General features: G+C 41.0%; 1 protein-coding gene across 5 annotated transcripts in view; it reads left to right on the top strand.

Annotated features, from left to right (window-relative positions):
* LOC134665256 (partitioning defective 3 homolog) overlaps positions 1-20172 on the top strand; it is a 92817-nt gene that overhangs the window by 48116 nt on the left and 24529 nt on the right. For 3 of the 5 annotated variants that reach the window (XM_063522142.1, XM_063522141.1, XM_063522143.1), the window contains exons 3-16: positions 2652-2807; positions 4090-4262; positions 4568-4770; positions 5293-5483; positions 5982-6149; positions 6505-6735; positions 7175-7350; positions 7699-7850; positions 8344-8890; positions 10348-10508; positions 11051-11173; positions 12209-12332; positions 12832-12975; positions 15077-15173. In XM_063522142.1, the coding sequence (XP_063378212.1) occupies positions 2652-2807; positions 4090-4262; positions 4568-4770; positions 5293-5483; positions 5982-6149; positions 6505-6735; positions 7175-7350; positions 7699-7850; positions 8344-8890; positions 10348-10508; positions 11051-11173; positions 12209-12332; positions 12832-12975; positions 15077-15173 (2646 nt within the window). Of the gene's footprint in view, positions 1-2651; positions 2808-3482; positions 3589-3621; positions 3724-4089; positions 4263-4567; positions 4771-5292; positions 5484-5981; positions 6150-6504; positions 6736-7174; positions 7351-7698; positions 7851-8343; positions 8891-10347; positions 10509-11050; positions 11174-12208; positions 12333-12831; positions 12976-15076; positions 15174-20172 lie in introns of those variants that run through there. The other 2 variants (XM_063522144.1, XM_063522145.1) reach the window with 2 other exon arrangements.

The following is a 20172-nucleotide window of genomic DNA, read 5'->3' on the forward strand; positions in this document are numbered from 1 at the left end:
ATAATCATTTTGATCATGAGATAATATTTCAACAATGTCAGTCAGTTTAGGCAGTAAGTAACTACAACGTTTTGAAATTATTTATGCCATTGTTTAAGTATTTTGTATTCATTGACCTATATAGGTTACACAAGCAAGACCTATCTTACCTATCTTTGTTTTGTTTTTGATAATATAAGTATTTATTGTTACACGTTTAACAAGAATAATCACAATAAAAAATAGTTCTGTATTGAGTAAAAAATCGAATATATTTAATTTAAATCTTTCATTAAACTCAGTGACATAGGCTAGCGTACTTCCGAAGCTTTCGGCCAAAAGAGTAAGGATATTTTGTTACCAGAAAAATAGTTCAAATCTTTGTTTGTATTATCTACAACGGTTGTAAGTTGGGCATGTCTCATACCAATAAATATAGGTATATCACAAATAACTATTTAAATAGCTATTATCACCTATTCGCCGTAGTAAATGAATCAGCCTTCGGCGTAATGAGTAAAACCGTAGATAACGAAAAGTAGGCTAACTGGATTACAGTCGCAGGCACGCAGTCGACTGTTTGTAAGCTTATAAGATACTATTGGCAGTTAGCTAGCCAATCCGTACTTAGTTTATTTATTTTTACGCAACTTGGCGACTGGGTTTTACTTTTAAATCGCCGCAAATATAGGTACACTTGAATTAGGTATATTATGGTTTTCTTGCGTAACTATTAGGGACTTTACAAGAAAAAAATATGGAAACGGAATGCTTTTTTTTCTTGCTCTTGCAAATTCAAATTTTCGCTGGCAGTGTGGATAGTCAATTAGTCATCAACTCATCATTGATTAGTATAAGTAAGTTTTTTATGGCTACTCTACACGATGGGCCAACGCCCGCCACTCCAAGGGACGCATTTATGCGTTAGAGGGAGCTAGTGATATTGCTATCTCATTCTACCGCATGGCTGCGTCCCTTGGAGTGGCCGGCGTTGGCCTATCGTGTAGAGGAACCATTACAAGTTGTACTTTTCTCGCGCAAGTATAAATTAGGTAACTAGTTAATTACTGTGGTATCTGACCCATCACTTGTCGTCAATCAACATGGGAATAATATCCCCGTATAATGTAATCACAAACCGTATGTACGTCCTTTACCTTACATGATGGAGAGGGCGGTAAGGCTGTAAATAATGAATTACAGTGTTCGCGGTAGGTCTTTACATCTGCGAAGAAATTCACAGGTGTGTCTGAAGTTGCCAATTTTGCGCTAGTGGGTGTAGGTGTAGCTTTTTAAGCAAAGTACTTGCCTTCTCTTTGAGTAGGCTCATTTCTTCATGGCCATTTTAATCTTCTAGAGGTTAATCAAGTCATTGTACGCGGTACCCAATTAAACCCTAAATTGTTCAAAGTCAAGATAATTAATTGTAAACATTGATCAATCTACCATTCTTTGATGTTTATTTATGATGTCACTACCTACGCTGAAGTAGATAGCCATTGTGTCTTAATTAACGTAATGTCAGTGTAAATTAGGCATGTTCGTCTTTTTGGCATTCTGTATGTTAAATATTTCATGCAAACCAGAGGAAAGAAGAAAAAGCCTAAGTAAGGAAAGAGGGAGGTACATTATTTATGTCTGTCGTCGTTCATTCCTGCGTGCCGTATCATTTGCGGTTTAAAATGAAACGTACGAGTCGTCAAGCGCTTTAAAACGTAACAGTTAACTAGATTTAATTGTCCGTTAGATGACAGTCGGCTATGGCTCAAAATAAGAATAACGTGTACTTTCTGATTCAGCGTTCTAAACTCGGTATTGATCGCGTCATCATCACATTTCCTTTTATCACCACGGTGGTTAAGAAAGAGCAGTTAATCTTCAGTGTTATCTTATTACTCTTATATCACTCTTAGTTTATTTCTCTAGCGATTTGTATGTAGTGGTTTACGTGCGCTCATTGCAACGCCTCAAGCGCATGTACAAGTTCATTTGTCATATGCAAATCCACGTAGTTGTTATGTGAAATGGCTCTCGGGTAATTTTGTCACGACAGCTAAGAGATATTCATGAGTTTATTATGGTAAATAGGCTATTTCTGAGTTTGCACTGACGCGCTGTAGTTATTTCTATAGATAAAGTTTTCCTTAATTAGCATTACCTACCTAAGCCATTTTCGACATATTTAGTCGAAATGGAAAACAATATAAAAAAAATTGTATACATTCTGGGCCTTGTTAATGTTGTTATCCTTCCTTCACTTCATATACCTACATTACAGAGTAATTACCTACATTACAGAGTAAACACAGAGCTACTTATGTTTCTACTTATACGCTCCAGTAACTGGCTACTGTGCTACTATTGTGCTGCAGGTGCTTAGGTAGTTATGCTAGATTCAATATTTGACTGTATCTATCAAAACAGCTAAACAGATAAAATCAACGTCTATAATCGAAACCCAATTGTATATAAGTATTTAGGTAAAAATGACGTGTGAAAAATGTAGGTATCTAAGTTTTGTAAATGGTTTTTAAGTTTTAACTAGACCTATTTGCAAAAATGAGCACATGGACAGTAACACGGGTCTATATAATCTATATATCCTCAGCTTGCAATTGCCAGAATTGGCAGGCCAAATTCCAGTGTATTTAAGAACCTTACAAAATTTCCAGGGCGGCGGCGGCGTCGGCGGCAGTATGCGTGTGCCCAACTCGGAGTCGTGCGTGGAGGTGGGCGCGGCCGACCTCGAGGACGGCGCCAACGGGCTGCAAGTCCGGCGCGGCAGCGAGCCCACCCTGCACCAGGACACGTTACCTCCACAACGAACGGTAAGGTACCACTGTTGCATGAGCAAATCCGAGCCGTTGGCGCGACCTCGAGAACGGCGCCAACGGCTGCAAGTTCGGCGCAGCAGCGAGCCCACCCTGTACCAGGACACGCGTTACCTCCACAACGAACGGTAAGCTACCACTGATGCATGAGCAACTCCAAGCCATTAGCGCGACCTTGAGGACGGTGGCAACGGGCTGCAAGTCCGGTGCGGCAGCGAGCCCACCCTGCACCATGACACGTTACCTCCACAACGAACGGTAAGGTACCACTGTTGCATGAGCAACTCCGAGCCGTTGGCGCGACCTCGAGAACGGCGCCAACGGGCTGCAAATCCGGGGCGACAGCGAGCCCACCCTGCACCAGGACACGTTACCTCCACAACGAACGGTAAGGTACCACTGATGCATGAGCAACTCCGAGCCGTTGGCGCGACCTCGAGAACGGCGCCAACGGGCTGCAAGTCCGGGGCGGCAGCGAGCCCACCCTGCACCAGGACACGTTACCTCCACAACGAACGGTAAGGTACCACTGATGCATGAGCAACTCCGAGCCGTTGGCGCGACCTCGAGAACGGCGCCAACGGGCTGCAAGTCCGGGGCGGCAGCGAGCCCACCCTGCACCATGACACGTTACCTCCACAACGAACGGTAAGGTACCACTGTTGCATGAGCAACTCCGAGCCGTTGGCGCGACCTCGAGAACGGCGCCAACGGGCTGCAAGTCCGGGGCGGCAGCGAGCCCACCCTGCACCAGGACACGTTACCTCCACAACGAACGGTAAGGTACCACTGTTGCATGTTGTACTCCGACCCGTTGGCGCGACCTCGAAGACGGCGCCAACGGGCTGCAAGTCCGGCGCGGCAGCGAGCCCACCCCACCCTGCACCAGGACACGTTACCTCCACAACGAACGGTAAGGTACCACTATTGCGTGTTCAACTCCGAGCCGTTGGCGCGACCTTGACGACGGCGCCAACGGGCTGTATTAGTCTGGCGCAGCAACAAACTCACCTTGCGCCAGGATACGTTACTCCACAGCGAAAAGTTAATATGATTGTATTATTTTAAAAAAAATCGGAGACAATGCGACTTCAGCAGTTGGGAGCTCTTTTTGCTCATCATAGCACTAACCGCGGGAATGGAAAGGTTCTTCAGGGGTGACCGTGAAACAGTGTAAGAAAATTTTACTAATTGTGGCTTGTTAAGTTTTATGAATAAGGGGATTCTTCTGTACACTAAGTTTTTATAACATTAAAACATAACAATATTTCATTCCCAGGCCACAGAGCAGACGAAACGCTGGTCAGCAGCGGTAGTCTGCCGGGACGACAACAGAACAACACAGAAAGTGCATCCGTTGCCAGATGGTCGACCACCAGACCCTGACAGACTCAATTCTGGACACTTTCAGCGACAAACCAATAGACTTTCAATGCAGTTCTCCGGACCTGGGTAAGTGTACCAACATTGTTTTTATGCCGTTTGGCACGGTTCCACAGATCCACAGAGTCCACTTTGTGTTGAATTTACAAAGACTGCGAAGGCACCAGACATAGGTTTGCTATATTTTACATCGCGTGCCTCTCTTTAGTAGGTACCTACTATTATTTATTCCTCGTCAGAGCAAACCCCATAATGCCTAGTTTAGACTTCAGTATTCAGTAAGTCGCGATTTATCCTAGATTAATAAATTATAAACAGAAATCAGCAACCACAAGTTTTCTTAAGGTTAATCAAAATTATACCTTTCATTTCAGGAGTGGAGTATGGCTAGACGCAGCCGACAGAGTGCAGAGCTACGGCAGCAAAAGCTTACCCCGCGACGCGAGGAGAGAGCCCCTCGGCCAGGACACGTCGGGCGACACCCACCGAGTCGAAGACATGTTGCGATGGGTGTCCGGAGTCAACAACGTCGCCAGCGTGCATCCGCAGGAGCGCCCACTTGATCTCTTACCTGAGGGTAAGTTTATGATCCATTTAGAAATGGCCTGGCTCCTTAGGTGCCTATTTTTTAACAAGTCTTCTAATTAGACCAAGGCACGTGAAGGTAACCCGTTGGGCAGAATATATTGGGCGGAAACTGGAATGTTGTTGTACCTAACGATAATGCTCGCTTGAAATATCTGAATATACATATTACAATGATTATTCTTATGAATATCGTGATGCGTCATATTTAAGATCCAGTATATAGTAATAGTCCTCCATGTCGTGTCCGACAACGGCGACCTTTACAAATTCCTCTGATGAGCGCGTATATGGCTCGCAAAACCGAACTTAGTTTTAAATGTCCGATCGCACTGTGCACAATAAAGCTGCCCTTGGTCGTTATAAGTGTAAGAATAGGACGGCTTAGGTCGAGACTTTCGTTGAAGGCGCTTTTGGTCCAGGTGTTCAAGTCGAGCTTCTTCGAAGCTCTTTTGAAGCCCGGTGAGGGCTTAGAATCTTTATGATCCTATATTTGCTACAATTTTCATTCCAGTGGGCAGCACGGAGCGAGCGATATCCGGCCAAGAAGTCCCAGTGAGCCCGAGCAGCAAGCCTGCGACGGCAACGCAGAACGTGTCCGTCACGCTTGTCAAAGGCGAGAAAGGACTAGGCTTCACTATCACCACCAGAGACAATCCTACGGGCGGACACTGTCCTATCTACATTAAGAATATTCTTCCTAAGGTTAGTTGGAAGCTGTTTGCTTGAAATGGACATTATTAGTCACAAAAACCCACCGTTAAAAAGCGACTCCCATACAATCAAAGATATTACGCTCTCATTTGAATACGACATGATCGTAGACCTGATTGCATGGCGGTCTAGTCTCTGTTTTTTAAAGCATGTAGAACTTACTGCTATAATTGTCGCTGTCATCGAAGATGTCGTAGGCTGTATATACGTACATACGAATGCGATAGACCATAGCACTGGTAATTGCTGCAATAATTTAAATTAGTCCATAGAGAATGCAAAAGGTGCACCTCGATCTGTGGAATAATGCGCCACATTAGTGGTGGTTGATATTAATCAACTATTTTTGAATGGATCGCTAGTTGCTCTCGGTCATTTTGAGAAGAATGGGCGGTGCATATGCAGAAATGAACGGATCGCCAGTGCCGTTGCTATTCGCCAGATCTTGAGAGAACATTCTTATTAATATTGAGTTCATTGAATCGACAGGGCGCGGCGGTGACAGACGGGCGGCTGCGCGCCGGCGACCGCCTGGTGTCCGTCAACAGCGTGTCGGTGTCGGGGCTCACGCAGCAACAAGTGGTGTCTCTGCTCCGCAACACGCCCACAGACTCCACTGTCGACATCGTGGTGCAGCGGCCTGTCAGCAGAACGCAGGTAAGATGATTCTTTGTTCAGTTAAGTATGATACTGGAATTCGATGCTCTAGGAAAGGCAACCGTTGTCATGAACAGGATTCACTCAAAACATCATTGATCATCATCAGGACCTGCATTCACACTGAAAAAATAAACTTCCTAATTTTTCTTTATAGTGTTCAGAACACTATCTAGATTATCTAGTCTATAGAGTTACCAACATTCTTATCCATTGGTTATATAATTTAGGAAACAAGGAACTTCGATGTGGTCACGACAACTTTTGAGTGCGTGTTTATCTTGGAAGTACAATTTCACCTTAATTGCAAGTAGGTATTGCAAATAATACCTAATTTAAACAATTTTGTTTACAGAGGGTTGAGCCCCAGCAGAGTCCACAAAAATACTCAGAAAAGGCGATAGGCACGCCCAACGGCCAATCCAAACCAGTGGACGTCGGTGAGAACGGCCGGGTGTCCAGTATAGTGAGCGCCATTAACCAGGGCTCGGCACGGGGCCGGATACCCAAGAGCTCCTCGAAGGACGACCTGATCAAAGACCAGGACAGTTCGCTGCAGGAAGCTTTGAATTCTAGTTCTAACTCTGTAAGTATCCCGAAGCCTGAAGATACTGGAATCACAGACTTTATATGTCCCACTGTTGAGCACAGGCGGAGGAGAGGAGTTTCATGCAAGACATTGGGCTAAGTCCCCATGCTGCCCCAAATTGGGTTTCAAATACCCAATATTTTCCGATCATTTTAAGAGGATTGTTAATTGCACGAGTTTTTAGAGAGCGTCGTATATTAAATAGATTTGATTAGTTTCTCTTTCTCTTGCTCTCTCTCATCTTAGCATTTATAATTATCGCATACTTAGCTAATAAGATTCGTTGTGATAAGTCCCGCTTTTTATTTACTCGTAACCCTCTTTTTATTTAAATTTCTCAATAAACTTAATTATTTTGCATTGTATCAGTTTCATAAAGCAGCTGTATATTTCCAACGACATATTTCATGACTTTTCTTAATTTTTCCATTTTCAGATCCTTAGTTTAAGAAATCGCCTGATCCTTCGGCTCGACGTACCGGTGCACGACTCTGAGAAGGCCGGGCTGGGCATCAGCGTCAAAGGCAAGGTCACCGTGGGCACGGACCCTCAAGACCTGGGCATCTTCATCAAGTCAGTGCTGCACGGTGGCGCCGCTTCGAGAGATGGCAGGTCAGTACAGACGAAGGTTTTATACTCGAAATAAAATTGTGAATTACGTTACTTCACGGCGGAATCAACAACCGATACAGACATTCCGTACAAAGCGGATTGCACCATAAGCATGTGCAATCCGCTTTGTACGGAATGTCTGTACCACCACTGCGAACGTGAACGGGGCGGTAGCAATGCGCGAGCTCAGTTCATTAATTTTGTTTGTACGAATTGAAAGTGTTCTGCATCGACTACGTCTCCTGCTCTCAGCTACAGCGAAGTTTAATTGAGGCTCGAGCAGGGAGCGTGACGTTTGAGGTGCTCGAACTTTTCCTTTTAATGGTACAACTTTATCGATTCTTTTAGATTACACACGAACGATCAGCTGCTGAGCGTGAACGGCGTGTCCTTGGTGGGGCAGTCCAACGCCGAGGCCATGGAGACACTCCGGCGTGCCCTGCTGCACGCGAGACCCAGCGTTCGTGGCAGCATCTCGCTCACCATCGCCAGGAGAACGGGTAATGTTTCAATTTGGTGCTGTGACCAGGATACATTATTGTCTACTTTTTTCACGATACTTATTGAAAACTTTCTTATAAAGCATGACTCTGTGATTGAACTGTGATTAACTTAGTTAATTGCGGAAGGCAATTGTCAAAATAACGGTATATTTATTTTTGCAAAAGTCACTCAATGTTTCGCCCTGAATATGACCGTAATAGAAATTCACCAAAAAAAACTTCTAATCAAAAGATTGTGAAGTTGTCGGGAAGTCTTTTGTCTAAAGAAAGTCTTTTTACCATAACTGGTATCCGTACACAGTTACGGGCCATCTGGATACCTTTGTTCCCTCTCTCTCTCTCATCGACTTGAATCGTATGAAAACTGGATGAGCGCCATCTACACTTACCTTTGGTCTATGCTAGCGGCTTCGTTGCGTTAACATCAATTCCGCATCCCCCTTTTTACCCTTATCAATCTCATAGCTCATCCCGAAAAAATCTATTGCAGATAGTATGGACAGCCTCGCTCGGTGGAAAGACGACACGCCGCCCAACGGCAACGAGTCCAGCAACACCACCAACAGCGTCGACAACAACAACAGCTCCCAAAACTTCAACACCGTCATATACAACACCGACAAAGAGAACAAACCCACCGACTACAACCAGAACAAATTCGACAACCACAAAGAGAGAAGCATAGACAACGAACACAGAGGCAGCAAGAAACACGCGTCAATAATCACAATAAATAATAACACGAGCTGGGTCTCCAATCAATCCGACGATAGCAAAGGGTATTTAGAAAGGGAGAAGGATACGGTTCCTCATGATCCTAAGAGAGATAGCTTTGAGTGGAGTCGTTTGGACGGTTGGAACCCTGTTATAGACAGGCTAACCGGCTTGAGGAACGAGAGCTATTATATGGCGACGCAACTGGACGCGCCGGTGACGAACGGCCATTTTAGGCCTAACGTGGGACACGTGCATATGTCGCGGTCGCCGCCCGCGCACCATAATGTTATTATTGAAGAAGACTATGGAACCACGACGAGGTACTTACTTTCATCTTATATACTTACGTGAAAAAATAGGCGTTAAAAAAATAATTTTTCTCAAAAATGGACGGCAAAGTCGACTATGCCGTCTAAAAAATAGGTCGCGAAGCGCGGAGTTTATGGTCAGTCAAAATTTAAAAAGTTAAAAACATTGCAGTCTCGATTTTGGGACTGCAATGTTGCATACAAATTCCATTATTTGTCGAGTTCCAAACTTTTTAAAAGTTCAAATGGCCATATCAAATGAAGGCACAGGCCCATTAAACAGCCAAACAGATGATTAGTACCGCGACTATTTAGTTGTCTCAAATAGGTTGGCGTATTTTCGGCAGAAAAATACACTTCTATTTTTTTATTAAAAAAATAAAAAGGCGGCAAGGGCTTTTCTCTGTGAAAATATATACGTAAGAACGTTGCTTTTGTAAAATGTTTCTATGATATTTATGTTTCTTGCACCATTTTTGAGAAAAGCACTATATATGACTCGGCTGGAAGGCTACTTGCTGGCTTCGGATTCAATTAAACGGACTCCCAAGGTCGTCCGTTTAAAACGAATCCTCAGCCTGCAAGTAGCTACTTCCGAGCCTCGACAATAATGTACTATTACAAGAAAGAGGTTCCGCAGGTCGTGTAGGTAGTGGCGACCAAAAAACCGACTCGGTTTTATTATTATTTGAAACCTATTATTTGAAACTAAATAGAGTTAGACCGAGATAAGTGTGCATCAAGAATTTTGATAGCACACGCAGTGCAAGTGTTACTTTAAATATCAAACTTCTATGAATACATGACATATAAAAAAACACTTGCACTGCGTGTGCCATCAAAATCGTTGCAGACTTATTTCGGTCTAACCCTATTAAATCAATCGAAAGTCTCACCTTGTCGTCTCCATCTATTAGTTGTGAATGTGATCAATTCGTTACCTGTTACATACTTAAGCTGTGCACTATTTCGTAAAGTTTCAGTTTATCATATTTTCGCTGTCCCCATTTTTTACGCCACACTTGGTACTGCAATAAGTGTAGTAGCCAGGTGCCAAAATCGGGGTAAAGTAAATGCTCGGATGTGAAGTTATTTTCCATTATTTGGGAAATATTCATTGAGGAGCTACACGTTTTGAAGTTTAACACGTTAAACATTTATTATAGGGTGTTCGCTTGAGCGTCAGAAGTCGTATTAGCCCTCATTCACACGGGAGTTTTTTCAACGCGCGTTCGAATGGCACAAATGGATACGTGTGTATTTATTCACACGATGGCGGCGGCGCTTTTTATTAAGCGTTGTTGGATTTTCGACTTTAAGCCTTGGTCGTTAAGTCGAAATTAGAGTGCGGACAGATTCAAGCGCTTTCTTAACGCGCGTTAAAAAAGCTGTCGTTCGAATGGGGTCTTAGGGCTTATAGTGAGGTGACTTTTTTATACATTAATCGCGAAAAATAATAACTGTTACAGAGGGAGCACAAGTGGCCCCGGCGAGTCGGGCAGCGAGAGCGGCGCGGGCTTCAGCCGCGACGCGGTGGGGCGCCGCTCCATGTCGGAGAAGCGCCACGCCGCCATGGACGCCAAGACCACCGGCACCTACAAGAAGATCAAGGAGATCAAGGCCATGCACTGTGAGTACCTCGACAGTTCTACACACGCTGACAGGCGTGGCTCACTCCGCGACAATATGCGGCTACACCAGTTTTGGTGTCTAGCAGTAGTGGTTGCCAAGCACCGCTATGGAAAGAACGCCTGCTCGCGCTTGCGCCACCTTACGGTCATATCTGTCGTTAATAGACGCGTTTTATTAGAGAGTGAACCTTCTGTGCCTAGTACTATTATTTACTATGTGACGCTACATCATTTTTTATTCAAAGCGAAACGGGACTTAATCGCGTGCGCATAACTACTTTTATTTACTTATTATTTTGACGTGATATTAGGTCACAAATGAGGAATTGTATTAATTGTAAATTTTTCGCTAGGCTTCATATCCTTTTTAAGTTTTGAGAATATAGAAACTTCTTTACGCAGTTTTATCCAATTTTAAGAAATAGGTTCCTAACGGTTCACCGTTTTATTTTATGTTATTGATAGAACTATTTCAAAGTAATGAAAGTGTTGACAAATGTCCTCCATTATTAACTTACGTTTTTATATATATTATTTCCAGCATTACAAGTGGGCCCATCACTGGGAATGCGGAAGTCGTCAAGTTTAGAGTCCCTACAAACAGCGATACAGGAAAACCAAAGGAATCCGCGGAACGAGCCGATATACGCGCGAGCGCATCCACGTAAGTATTTATTTGTACGAGTTTGTGAACTTTTGGGGGACCTCTTTAATGAAGTAATTGGCTGCGTGAACTATGATATAAATCTTCTATCTAGAATAGGTGTCAACTATGAAAAATGATAAAAATTCGTAAACATTTACAAACTCGTACTTTACAACAGTTTGTGACCTGCATAAGTCTAGATATTCGATCAATAAGTTTAATTATTCGCGCCTGTTTAAGTAACCGCTGTTCGATCTAAAACCGATCTTCATTAGACGTGGCGGCGCACGTGGCACGTTATAACATTTTTCTCTTTCTTATCTCTATATGAGTAATGAAATAGAGATAAGATGTAGCGTACTGGAGACGTAGAGACGCGGCTTATATATGTTTTTGTCGAATACAGTAAGTGCCCCAACTTAAGTACCCACATCGCACTACTAGCTGTATCGAAAAGTGGATATTTAGCCACTATACGGGGTGGGTAATTATCAGGAGACCTAGTAGTAAGTAGTACCTTACTAGGGTGTTTTGAGTATTGAAAACCTGATTATTTCAAATCTGGACATTCTTGGCGTCATTCTACTCAGAATCAGCATTCTCCATCCTAACATTAAACAAAGATATACCATTCCATTACGTTACGTGTTAGTGTGATTTTTTTTTCACTTGTTGTGCATGACGTTGTGGAAAGTACAATTTTCATACATTGGTAGCATCAAGACTGAATAGGTATGCTAGTGATTCGGAGTTGAAAGAACCCAAAAAACTGTGTCGTGTTTCGGAGGTTCCGGGGCAAACTGCCGAATCCGACACAAGAGCGGCCGATGCAACGGAGCCACGCCGTTTTGTCGACTAAATAGTGTTTAGTTTTGTTTATAAAATATATATGTATGTTAGTCTGTAAGGTATTTGTAATATGGGCCATGATGCCTGAATTAAATTTCTAAATAAAATAAATAAATAAAAAAACACCAGGTTCTGTGAGAATCAGATTTACAATATTTATTTTAGAAAAGGCCCATTAAGTTTATGTCCCCGTGTGTTCCGCAGCGCTGAAGCACTGGCTGACGGACGGCGGGCGCGGCCCGGAGGGCATGGTGCGCGGCTCGCCGCAGCAGTCCTCGCTCTCGCACAAGAAGCCCTCGCTGCTTAAATCGCTCTCCAACATGTTGCGGTTAGTCGCCTTTGAAAAATTTCTGTTATGACATACATATAGTTCATATACATAGAGGTACTGAAGAAAAAGTGTTGTTCACTTTTTCTTTAAAGTGAACAGAACAAAAGAGAACGAGAAGAGAACGCAATCGTCTCAATTTATATAGTATTTATAAATAATAAAGAAAAGATGCAGTACATTACATAATTTTATTACGTGTGTTTTTACGTAATTTCTGTTTAAGAATCATATGCTCTCTCGATCTTATTAACAGAAAAATCTTTCCGTTTGAATTGAATGGAGTGGTCATTTGATTGTGCAGTTTTTGTTATTTAACCAACAATTTTTATTTTTTCCTGAAATGCAAATATTCGTTAGTAACATTAGAAGCAGTATAACGTACAGAACCTCCCCTATTCATTATTCATCCATTTATACATTATAATTTAACTTCGTCAACAGTTCCTCATTCTCAATAAAACACACATTTGAGTTTTACACACGCCATTTTTCACAGAATCGGCAAACCCCACCACAAAAAACCGGAAACGGAAATATACGGGAGATCTCAACCAGGCCGAGCTTCAGAAAAATCACTGTCGAGGGAGGCGCTAGAGCGGCACAACCGGGAAGAGAGACTAGAGGAGAACGCGCACAATAAGTAAGCCATTACATACATATTATCTCCCACACTGTTAACCGTACATCGGTGGACCTTATGCCTTTTGTAATAAGGTCCACCGATGTACAGTTAGGAGTCTTGCTGTTTGTACCTTTAAGCGCCACTTGCACCATCCCACTAACCCGGGATTAACCCGTTAAACCGGTAATCCAGTGTCAAATTGTACTGGTAACCATGGTAGCTCCAGGTTTAACCGGTTAACCCCCGGGTTAGTGAATGGTGCAAGTGGCCCTAAAAGTAACAATTGATTTTGTCAGTTTTGACTAGAAGTATTTCCTCCTCCCTAATAATATGGATGTACATAATTGTATCCATTTATAAAAATCTACTTACGTCACATAGGTACTTATACAAATATGTTGATTTCTTTTCAACACACGGCTTCTTTGTTGTCGGTATTTTTAAATTGAATAAAGAACAAATACTTAAATACAGCATACACAGAGGTGCCTATTCCTTTATTTATTTTTATACCTATTGATTTGTCTCTGAAACATTAAAGGCCTGTGCACACCGGTTGCGTGTGCGTGACGTGCACGTGCGCGTGCGGCGCTGTAGGTATACAGATCCTTATGAGAGACTGCACACCGCTTGCGTGACGTGTGCGTGTGCGGCTCCAACATTTTAGCGCACGCTTACGTGCACTTCACGCACACACAAGCCGGTGTGCACAGGCCTTAACCTTTTGGCCGCCGGACCTAGTCCGCAAAGACGCTCACTCACACGCCAGAGCAAATTTTAAGTAAACAACTAATAAAAAGTTTAGGGATTGCAAATAGTGATATCGATATTTAAAATATTATGGTAAAAATCTTTTTAATTTAGCTTTGTTCTTATCCTGTTTTAATTTCATTCCAAATTGCCAAAATTAAACATATGTTTTACACCCGAAAATGTTTAAAATATAGGGATTTAACATAAAAAACAACCACTAAACAATGTCGATTCAAGACGTGATATCGCCGCACTAGGCTGTACGAGAAGTCTTTTATACAAGACAACGGCGCCCATGGACTGCCCGCAATGCAGACCGACAAGGACTGTTTCCGCGCGGATCAAGTAATAATAGTCTCTAGGTCAACGGCGTAAGCGCTTGTCGGTACGTAAACTTTATTGGCGTAACGTTAAAGCTGCGCATCATGTGTCGATAAAGTCAATATACCGGAACTGTTTTAGTGAAAATTACACGTGGGTTGAATTTTTAATGAGTGAAGATATTATTCCGGAATTAGAATCTATCATTATAATTTCAGTTTGGTTTACATTAATCTGTAGGTAAACTCTTATCAAAAAAACGTTCAACGACTTGTTACAAAAAAATTACACATTAACTTCAATGTTATAACAATAAAAGTAAAGTCTGATAAACAGGTATGTCCCTGTACCACACTTGTGCGAAGCGGTCGCTGCGGTGTATCCCTTCCCACTAAGCTATAAAATAACATCAATTATTTTTTTTATTTATCTCTTCTGCAATTAAATAGTCCACAATCTACAATGGCAAATTTACTTGTCTGGCTCTACTTTATAGAGCTAAAGAAGCTACCTGAACTTTAAATATAGTTATGCCTATCTGACTCTCGTTCTACGTATTCTAGTAAGTAGTTACCTACTATTCGTTAAAAAAAATTGGCGATTAACAAGTGTTCAAATACTTAGATAAAAACATATTTCTGACTTTATATTTACTTTAAAAATTCCCATATCGAGTTAACATTCCCATCCCTAGCTGTCTTTTATACAAGACAACGGCGACGAGGAACATGAAAAATGTTGAAAATTGGAGCAATTTTTTTAAATGCCTTATTATAAAAGAAGGGATTTATATAGCGGCTTAAAAAGCAAATAAATGAAAAAACAAAGACCTTAAATATGAACACGAGTGTAAATGAAATTGCAATTGTTATTATTTTCACATTAACTCAGTGGTTGAATTTGTGTCTTGTATACAAGACGACGGCGCCAGCGTATCGTTCTATCGTTGTCTTCTATACCGGACAACGGCGGTCAAAGGGTTAAGTCCCGTTTTGAAAGTGGAACTCTGGCTGAGCTATAACGGCAGTACACCTTGGTCTTGCAGGCCCGAGGTGCAGCACTCGCGGCAGAGCAGCGGCGAGCGCTCGGAGCGCGCGCCGCCCTACCGCGCGCCGCCGCAGCGCACGGCGCCCCAGCACCAAGTGAGTGCACCACACGACCACACTCTACTCGTGTATAATAGTTATTTACGATACAACTGCGGAAAATAGGAAATTCGAAACGAGTAACGATAAATTAAAACAAGACTGAACACTCCCGTTTTAAATCGACACGAGTTGCGAATTACCTATTCGCACGTGTATCGTACAACGTTTTACCGTACATATGGCCCTTTAAACTTTTGACATACGCCCGGAAAGTCCTGTTTTACGCACTAGCGCGGGAAAGTAGGACCATATGTACTGTAAGTAAGCTTTTCTTTCCTTCTTTTAGTCTTTCCTTCCAGAGTTTAAAAAATGTGCGGTTTTTGAGCATAGGGTGACTAATTTTCGGTTTTACTGTATTAAGCGTACAATTATAATCCTTATCAACAAACGATAATATAACCTGTAATAGGGGAGGGTGAGCTCTGGGTAAGTGGTCCAGAACCCCCAAGATCTACCTACTTAAAAATTCAAAAATGCTTACGGCTAACTACGAGCATAGATAGGGTCGTGGTTTCTGCCACTATGGAGTGAGAATAGATATCCAAATATTTAAAGTAGGACGCCAGGATACTATACTCATCAAACGTATGACATATCCAAATGAAAATACAAATTTATTTACTAAATACTTTTATTCACTTTACATCACAATAAGACCTGCTGCGGCCTCGAGACTTAACATTTAAATTACGTACCGTAACTATTACTAATTAAATTTAACTTAAGTACATCTCAGGCCTATTTGGGCCTGTAATACACACAAAATCCTACATAGGAATTGCAGGTTTCATATTAATAATAGAATTTACCATGTAGAAAGTTCACGTTAAAAAGAAATTCAGACTTAAATATTGTTTATCCTTTCCAGCAAAGGAACACAGTCACTAATGTAAATATAAGTTTTTAACTCACAGTTTTATCGAATAAACACTTCACCTCGAGTCCAAAAATTAAGTGGAGAAGACGGCTTCCCCTCTAGCATGGTGCGACACCACCCTAGATCTTCCAAAAGCCATAGGGCCAAGAGCCAAGGGAAGAGATAGGCCCAGCCAAAAGACAGGCCTAGCCAAAGGAACCCTAGAAACAAAGAGAATGTTCTAGGTTTTAGAGAGGTTATGTTATAAAAAGTTATATTTATATTTAATTGGGACAACGCGCGATTTAGCTTGCGGACATAATGAGATTAAAAATCCTTACCGGTTTCTAAGCCGAGTCCCTTATATTAGACACCAGACGTGGCGACGTAGGCACACGCGGTGAAACAAAATGATGCCTCATATTTGTAAAGGGATTGCTGGAAAATCACACCAAAACACGACATTAGCTAATTGCAATTGACAATAAACAACTTCGTCTTTCCTTCCGTATATTTAGAAAGTGGGGACAACTCACCAAGTTGGTTTGAAAGAGGTGAAAAGGTTATGCCGCCATTACCGGCGCATAGGAAGCTAGGTTAATCATATTTTGGGCCAAGCTGGAACAAAATATATCAACGATTAAAACATTGAACACCGAATTTAACCGAGTTTTAGGAAATACAATCTTTAAATAAAATACATACCCCATGAATTAATTGCCGACCTGATGTCGAAATTACGTCTTACATCTTGTCACGGAATATCCCAGTGATCAAGCGAAAAATCAAATGGCAAAAGCCACAGACAAAGTGGTGAATGGAAAACCTCCCATTCAATGACATCGCAACTGACCGGATTCAATTTACAGAAAACCGAAGTCACCAAAAATAAAAAGAATTACTAATTTCGAAAGCTAAAAATAAGGACATTATTTAAAACTACGAATTGCAAAATATAAAAGAACACATACTAAATGTTTATTCATAAATACTCTTTATGTATGACTGATTGTTTGTGCCAAACCACAGACAACAAACCAACTGTCATTGACAGACGTCAATGTTTACTGCGACAGTAATAAACAACACCGATTCAACCCGTTTTACCAAGTTAAAGCTATTTCCACGTAGTATTTCCATGTTACAATATATTTCAATTGTGAAATGTGTAAACTCCAAAGAAAACAAGGTATTTATGTCCCAGCACACTGCGGGAACGAACAATGGATGCGCTAAATGCGACGATTTATAGATGATTGATGACCTACCATTCCGGTAAGTTTTATCCTCTAAATATAGCCAAAAGCGTATATGTGAAGATTAAAAACAACATTTCTGGTCTCCGACCTTGACCTATCTACTCTAATACCCGTGTAGAACGTATATTAACCACCAAATTCTTACCAAACAAACATCTACTTTTCTAACCTATAAAGTATCTATCTACAATAACATTCAGACGTTTATAACACTGGGTGGCTACCCTAAAGTGTTACAGTTCATCTTTAGTTGGGTTAAAAAAAAATTTTTTTTTGAAAAAAAATTTTTTTTTTTTTTAAATTTATATGTCTAATATGAAGTTACACCTTAACCAACCAAACTTAACCACGAGAACACAGATAATCTGTAAAGAAAACAAACCTTATGACAAAACTTATATCTATGACTTGGTGAATGGCCAATTCAACCAAGGAAATCTAACAACTAATTTTGAACCGGATCTACTTATTACTAGTGAACACTTACCTAAATCTAGAAGAAGATATCAAAGACGGCAACCCGAAAAAAAAACTTTCCCTTTATTAAAGAAATTGCCTATCACCGACAAAGGTGGAACTAAGTAAAGAGCTGCATCATCTAGCCAATACACAATTCCTATATCGACAAACAAAAGTTTAGTCACAGTACAGAGTTTATTGAGAACGTAGTCTCGTTTCACGATTTAATAATGTTTTATAGAGTAGTCCCACTTAAGGGTTTATAAGTAAAGTAAGTTTCTGTAGTTTATTCAGATTATTTACTGTTTTATGTCTTTATAAGGACATATCAAAGATTAAGATTGGTCCGTATGCATCCGGTACCAATATATATAGAATCAAATACATGGAACACTTACCCGGTCTGATGAAAACAAGCTTGCGCCAGGCTGCATTCAGTTCAGTAGGTAAGTTCAGTATTTTGTATCATATAGGATATTTCAAATTTAAATATTGAGCCAACAAGTGAAAAGACGAGTACCGCTACGAAGACGGCTCGGCTTCACCAGGACGTACAATATCTTTTATATGAAAGTTACCTAGAAGTTTTCCTTCTAAGGATTTTAAAGAGTATACAAGAGGACTTAATTTTTTATGAATGACACACTTGTCATAACGGGGCGCTAATTTAGCGGAGAAATGTTTTGCTGCATTTGACAATGGGAAACATCTTTTATAAACGATTTGCCCTTCTTCTAGTTCTACGTGACGCTTCCTCATGTTGTAATACCTAGCATTACGTTCATGGGAGGCGATCAACGAGTTACGCACTTTTTGAAATATAGTTTTGAGCTCTTTAAGTTTTTCAGAAAAAGCACCACTGGTATCTAATTCGAGCGCGTTTTGATCTATAGGACCTTCACTATTATAAAGAGAACCATCTAGAATCATCTGACGACCATGTGTTAGAAAATACGGTGTATCTTTAGTTACTTCGTGACGAGCTGTATTTAATGCACATTGTATTTCCGATATGTTCTTATCCCAGTTACGGTGATCAGAACGCACGTATGAAGCAATAGTTCTTACAAGTTCACGGTTCACTCGTTCCGTTTGATTCGTCTGAGGATGATATCTAGGGTTATAGAAAATATGAGGGACATTATATTTGGACATTAAGTCTCGAAAGTCTTTTGAAGTAAATTGAACACCATTGTCGCAGAATATATATTTAGGAACCCCATGTATAAGAAATATCCCTTTTTCCATACACTTAACTATAGCTTTCGCAGTTATGTTGCGTAGTGGAAACAAAGTCACATACTTACTGAAATAATCAGCACATACAAAAAGATACTGATTTCTCAAATAAGACGGAGGAAAGGGACCAAGAATATCACAAGATATGGCTTCGCCTGGTGACGATATACGTCGGGGATTACCCATCAAGCCAGGACGAGCTAAATTAACAGGTTTATAAGTTTTACAAATTTCACAAGAATCGACGTATTCTTTCACGTCTTGAAACAACGTAGGCCAATAATATAAGTCCGCTATTTTGGAATGGGTTTTAGCCACGCCAAAATGACCGGCAGTAGGATCATCATGATACTTATTTAAGATTTCATTTCGGTGCTCATAAGGGAGTACCAGCTTCCAGTCAAATTGAGCTGTCAGACGATACTTATTCTTAGAGTAACGGAAAAGTTTATCATTTTCAATTTTAAAGTTGGGAAAGAGAGAAGGTTTTTCAGATACCTTTTTATATAAATCAAGATACCAAGAGTCTTGAATAGTAACAGAATTTATAGAACTGACATGAATACGAGAAAGACAGTCAGGTATGACATGTTCTTTGCCCTTCCGATGAATAATTTCAAAGTTAAATTGACTTAATCTACACGCCCATCGATTTAATCGTCCAGTAGGGTTTTTCAAGTTTTGGAACCATTTTAAAGATGCATGATCAGTTATAATATAGCATTTTCTCCCTTCTACATATGCACGAAATTGCTCGAGACCATAAATCACAGCTAAGAGTTCGCGCTCAGTAGCCGAATAGTTCGTTTCTGGTTGGTTAAGTGTACGGCTGCAGTATGCGATCGGATGATCGATCCCATTATAAGACTGAGTCAAGACCGCGCCTACGGCGTAAGAAGATGCATCCGTATGTATATAGAAGCTTTCATTAAAGTTAGGGCATTTAAGAATAGGAGAAGAAACTAAGGCAGATTTAAGTATGTTAAAAGAATCGTTAACTTCATTTGTCCATTCAAATTTTACTTTCTTACTCGTTAAGCGAGATAAGGGACGAGCTATCTTTGCGAAATTATTAATGAAACGACGGTACCAACCGCACATTCCAAGAAAACGTTTAATATCCTTAGCATCTTTAGGCGTAGGAAAATTTAAAATTACATCAATTTTAGATGGATCGGTT

Source organism: Cydia fagiglandana, chromosome 6 (assembly GCF_963556715.1).
Source record: "Cydia fagiglandana chromosome 6, ilCydFagi1.1, whole genome shotgun sequence".
In the NCBI taxonomy this organism is placed as follows: Eukaryota; Metazoa; Arthropoda; class Insecta; order Lepidoptera; family Tortricidae; genus Cydia; species Cydia fagiglandana.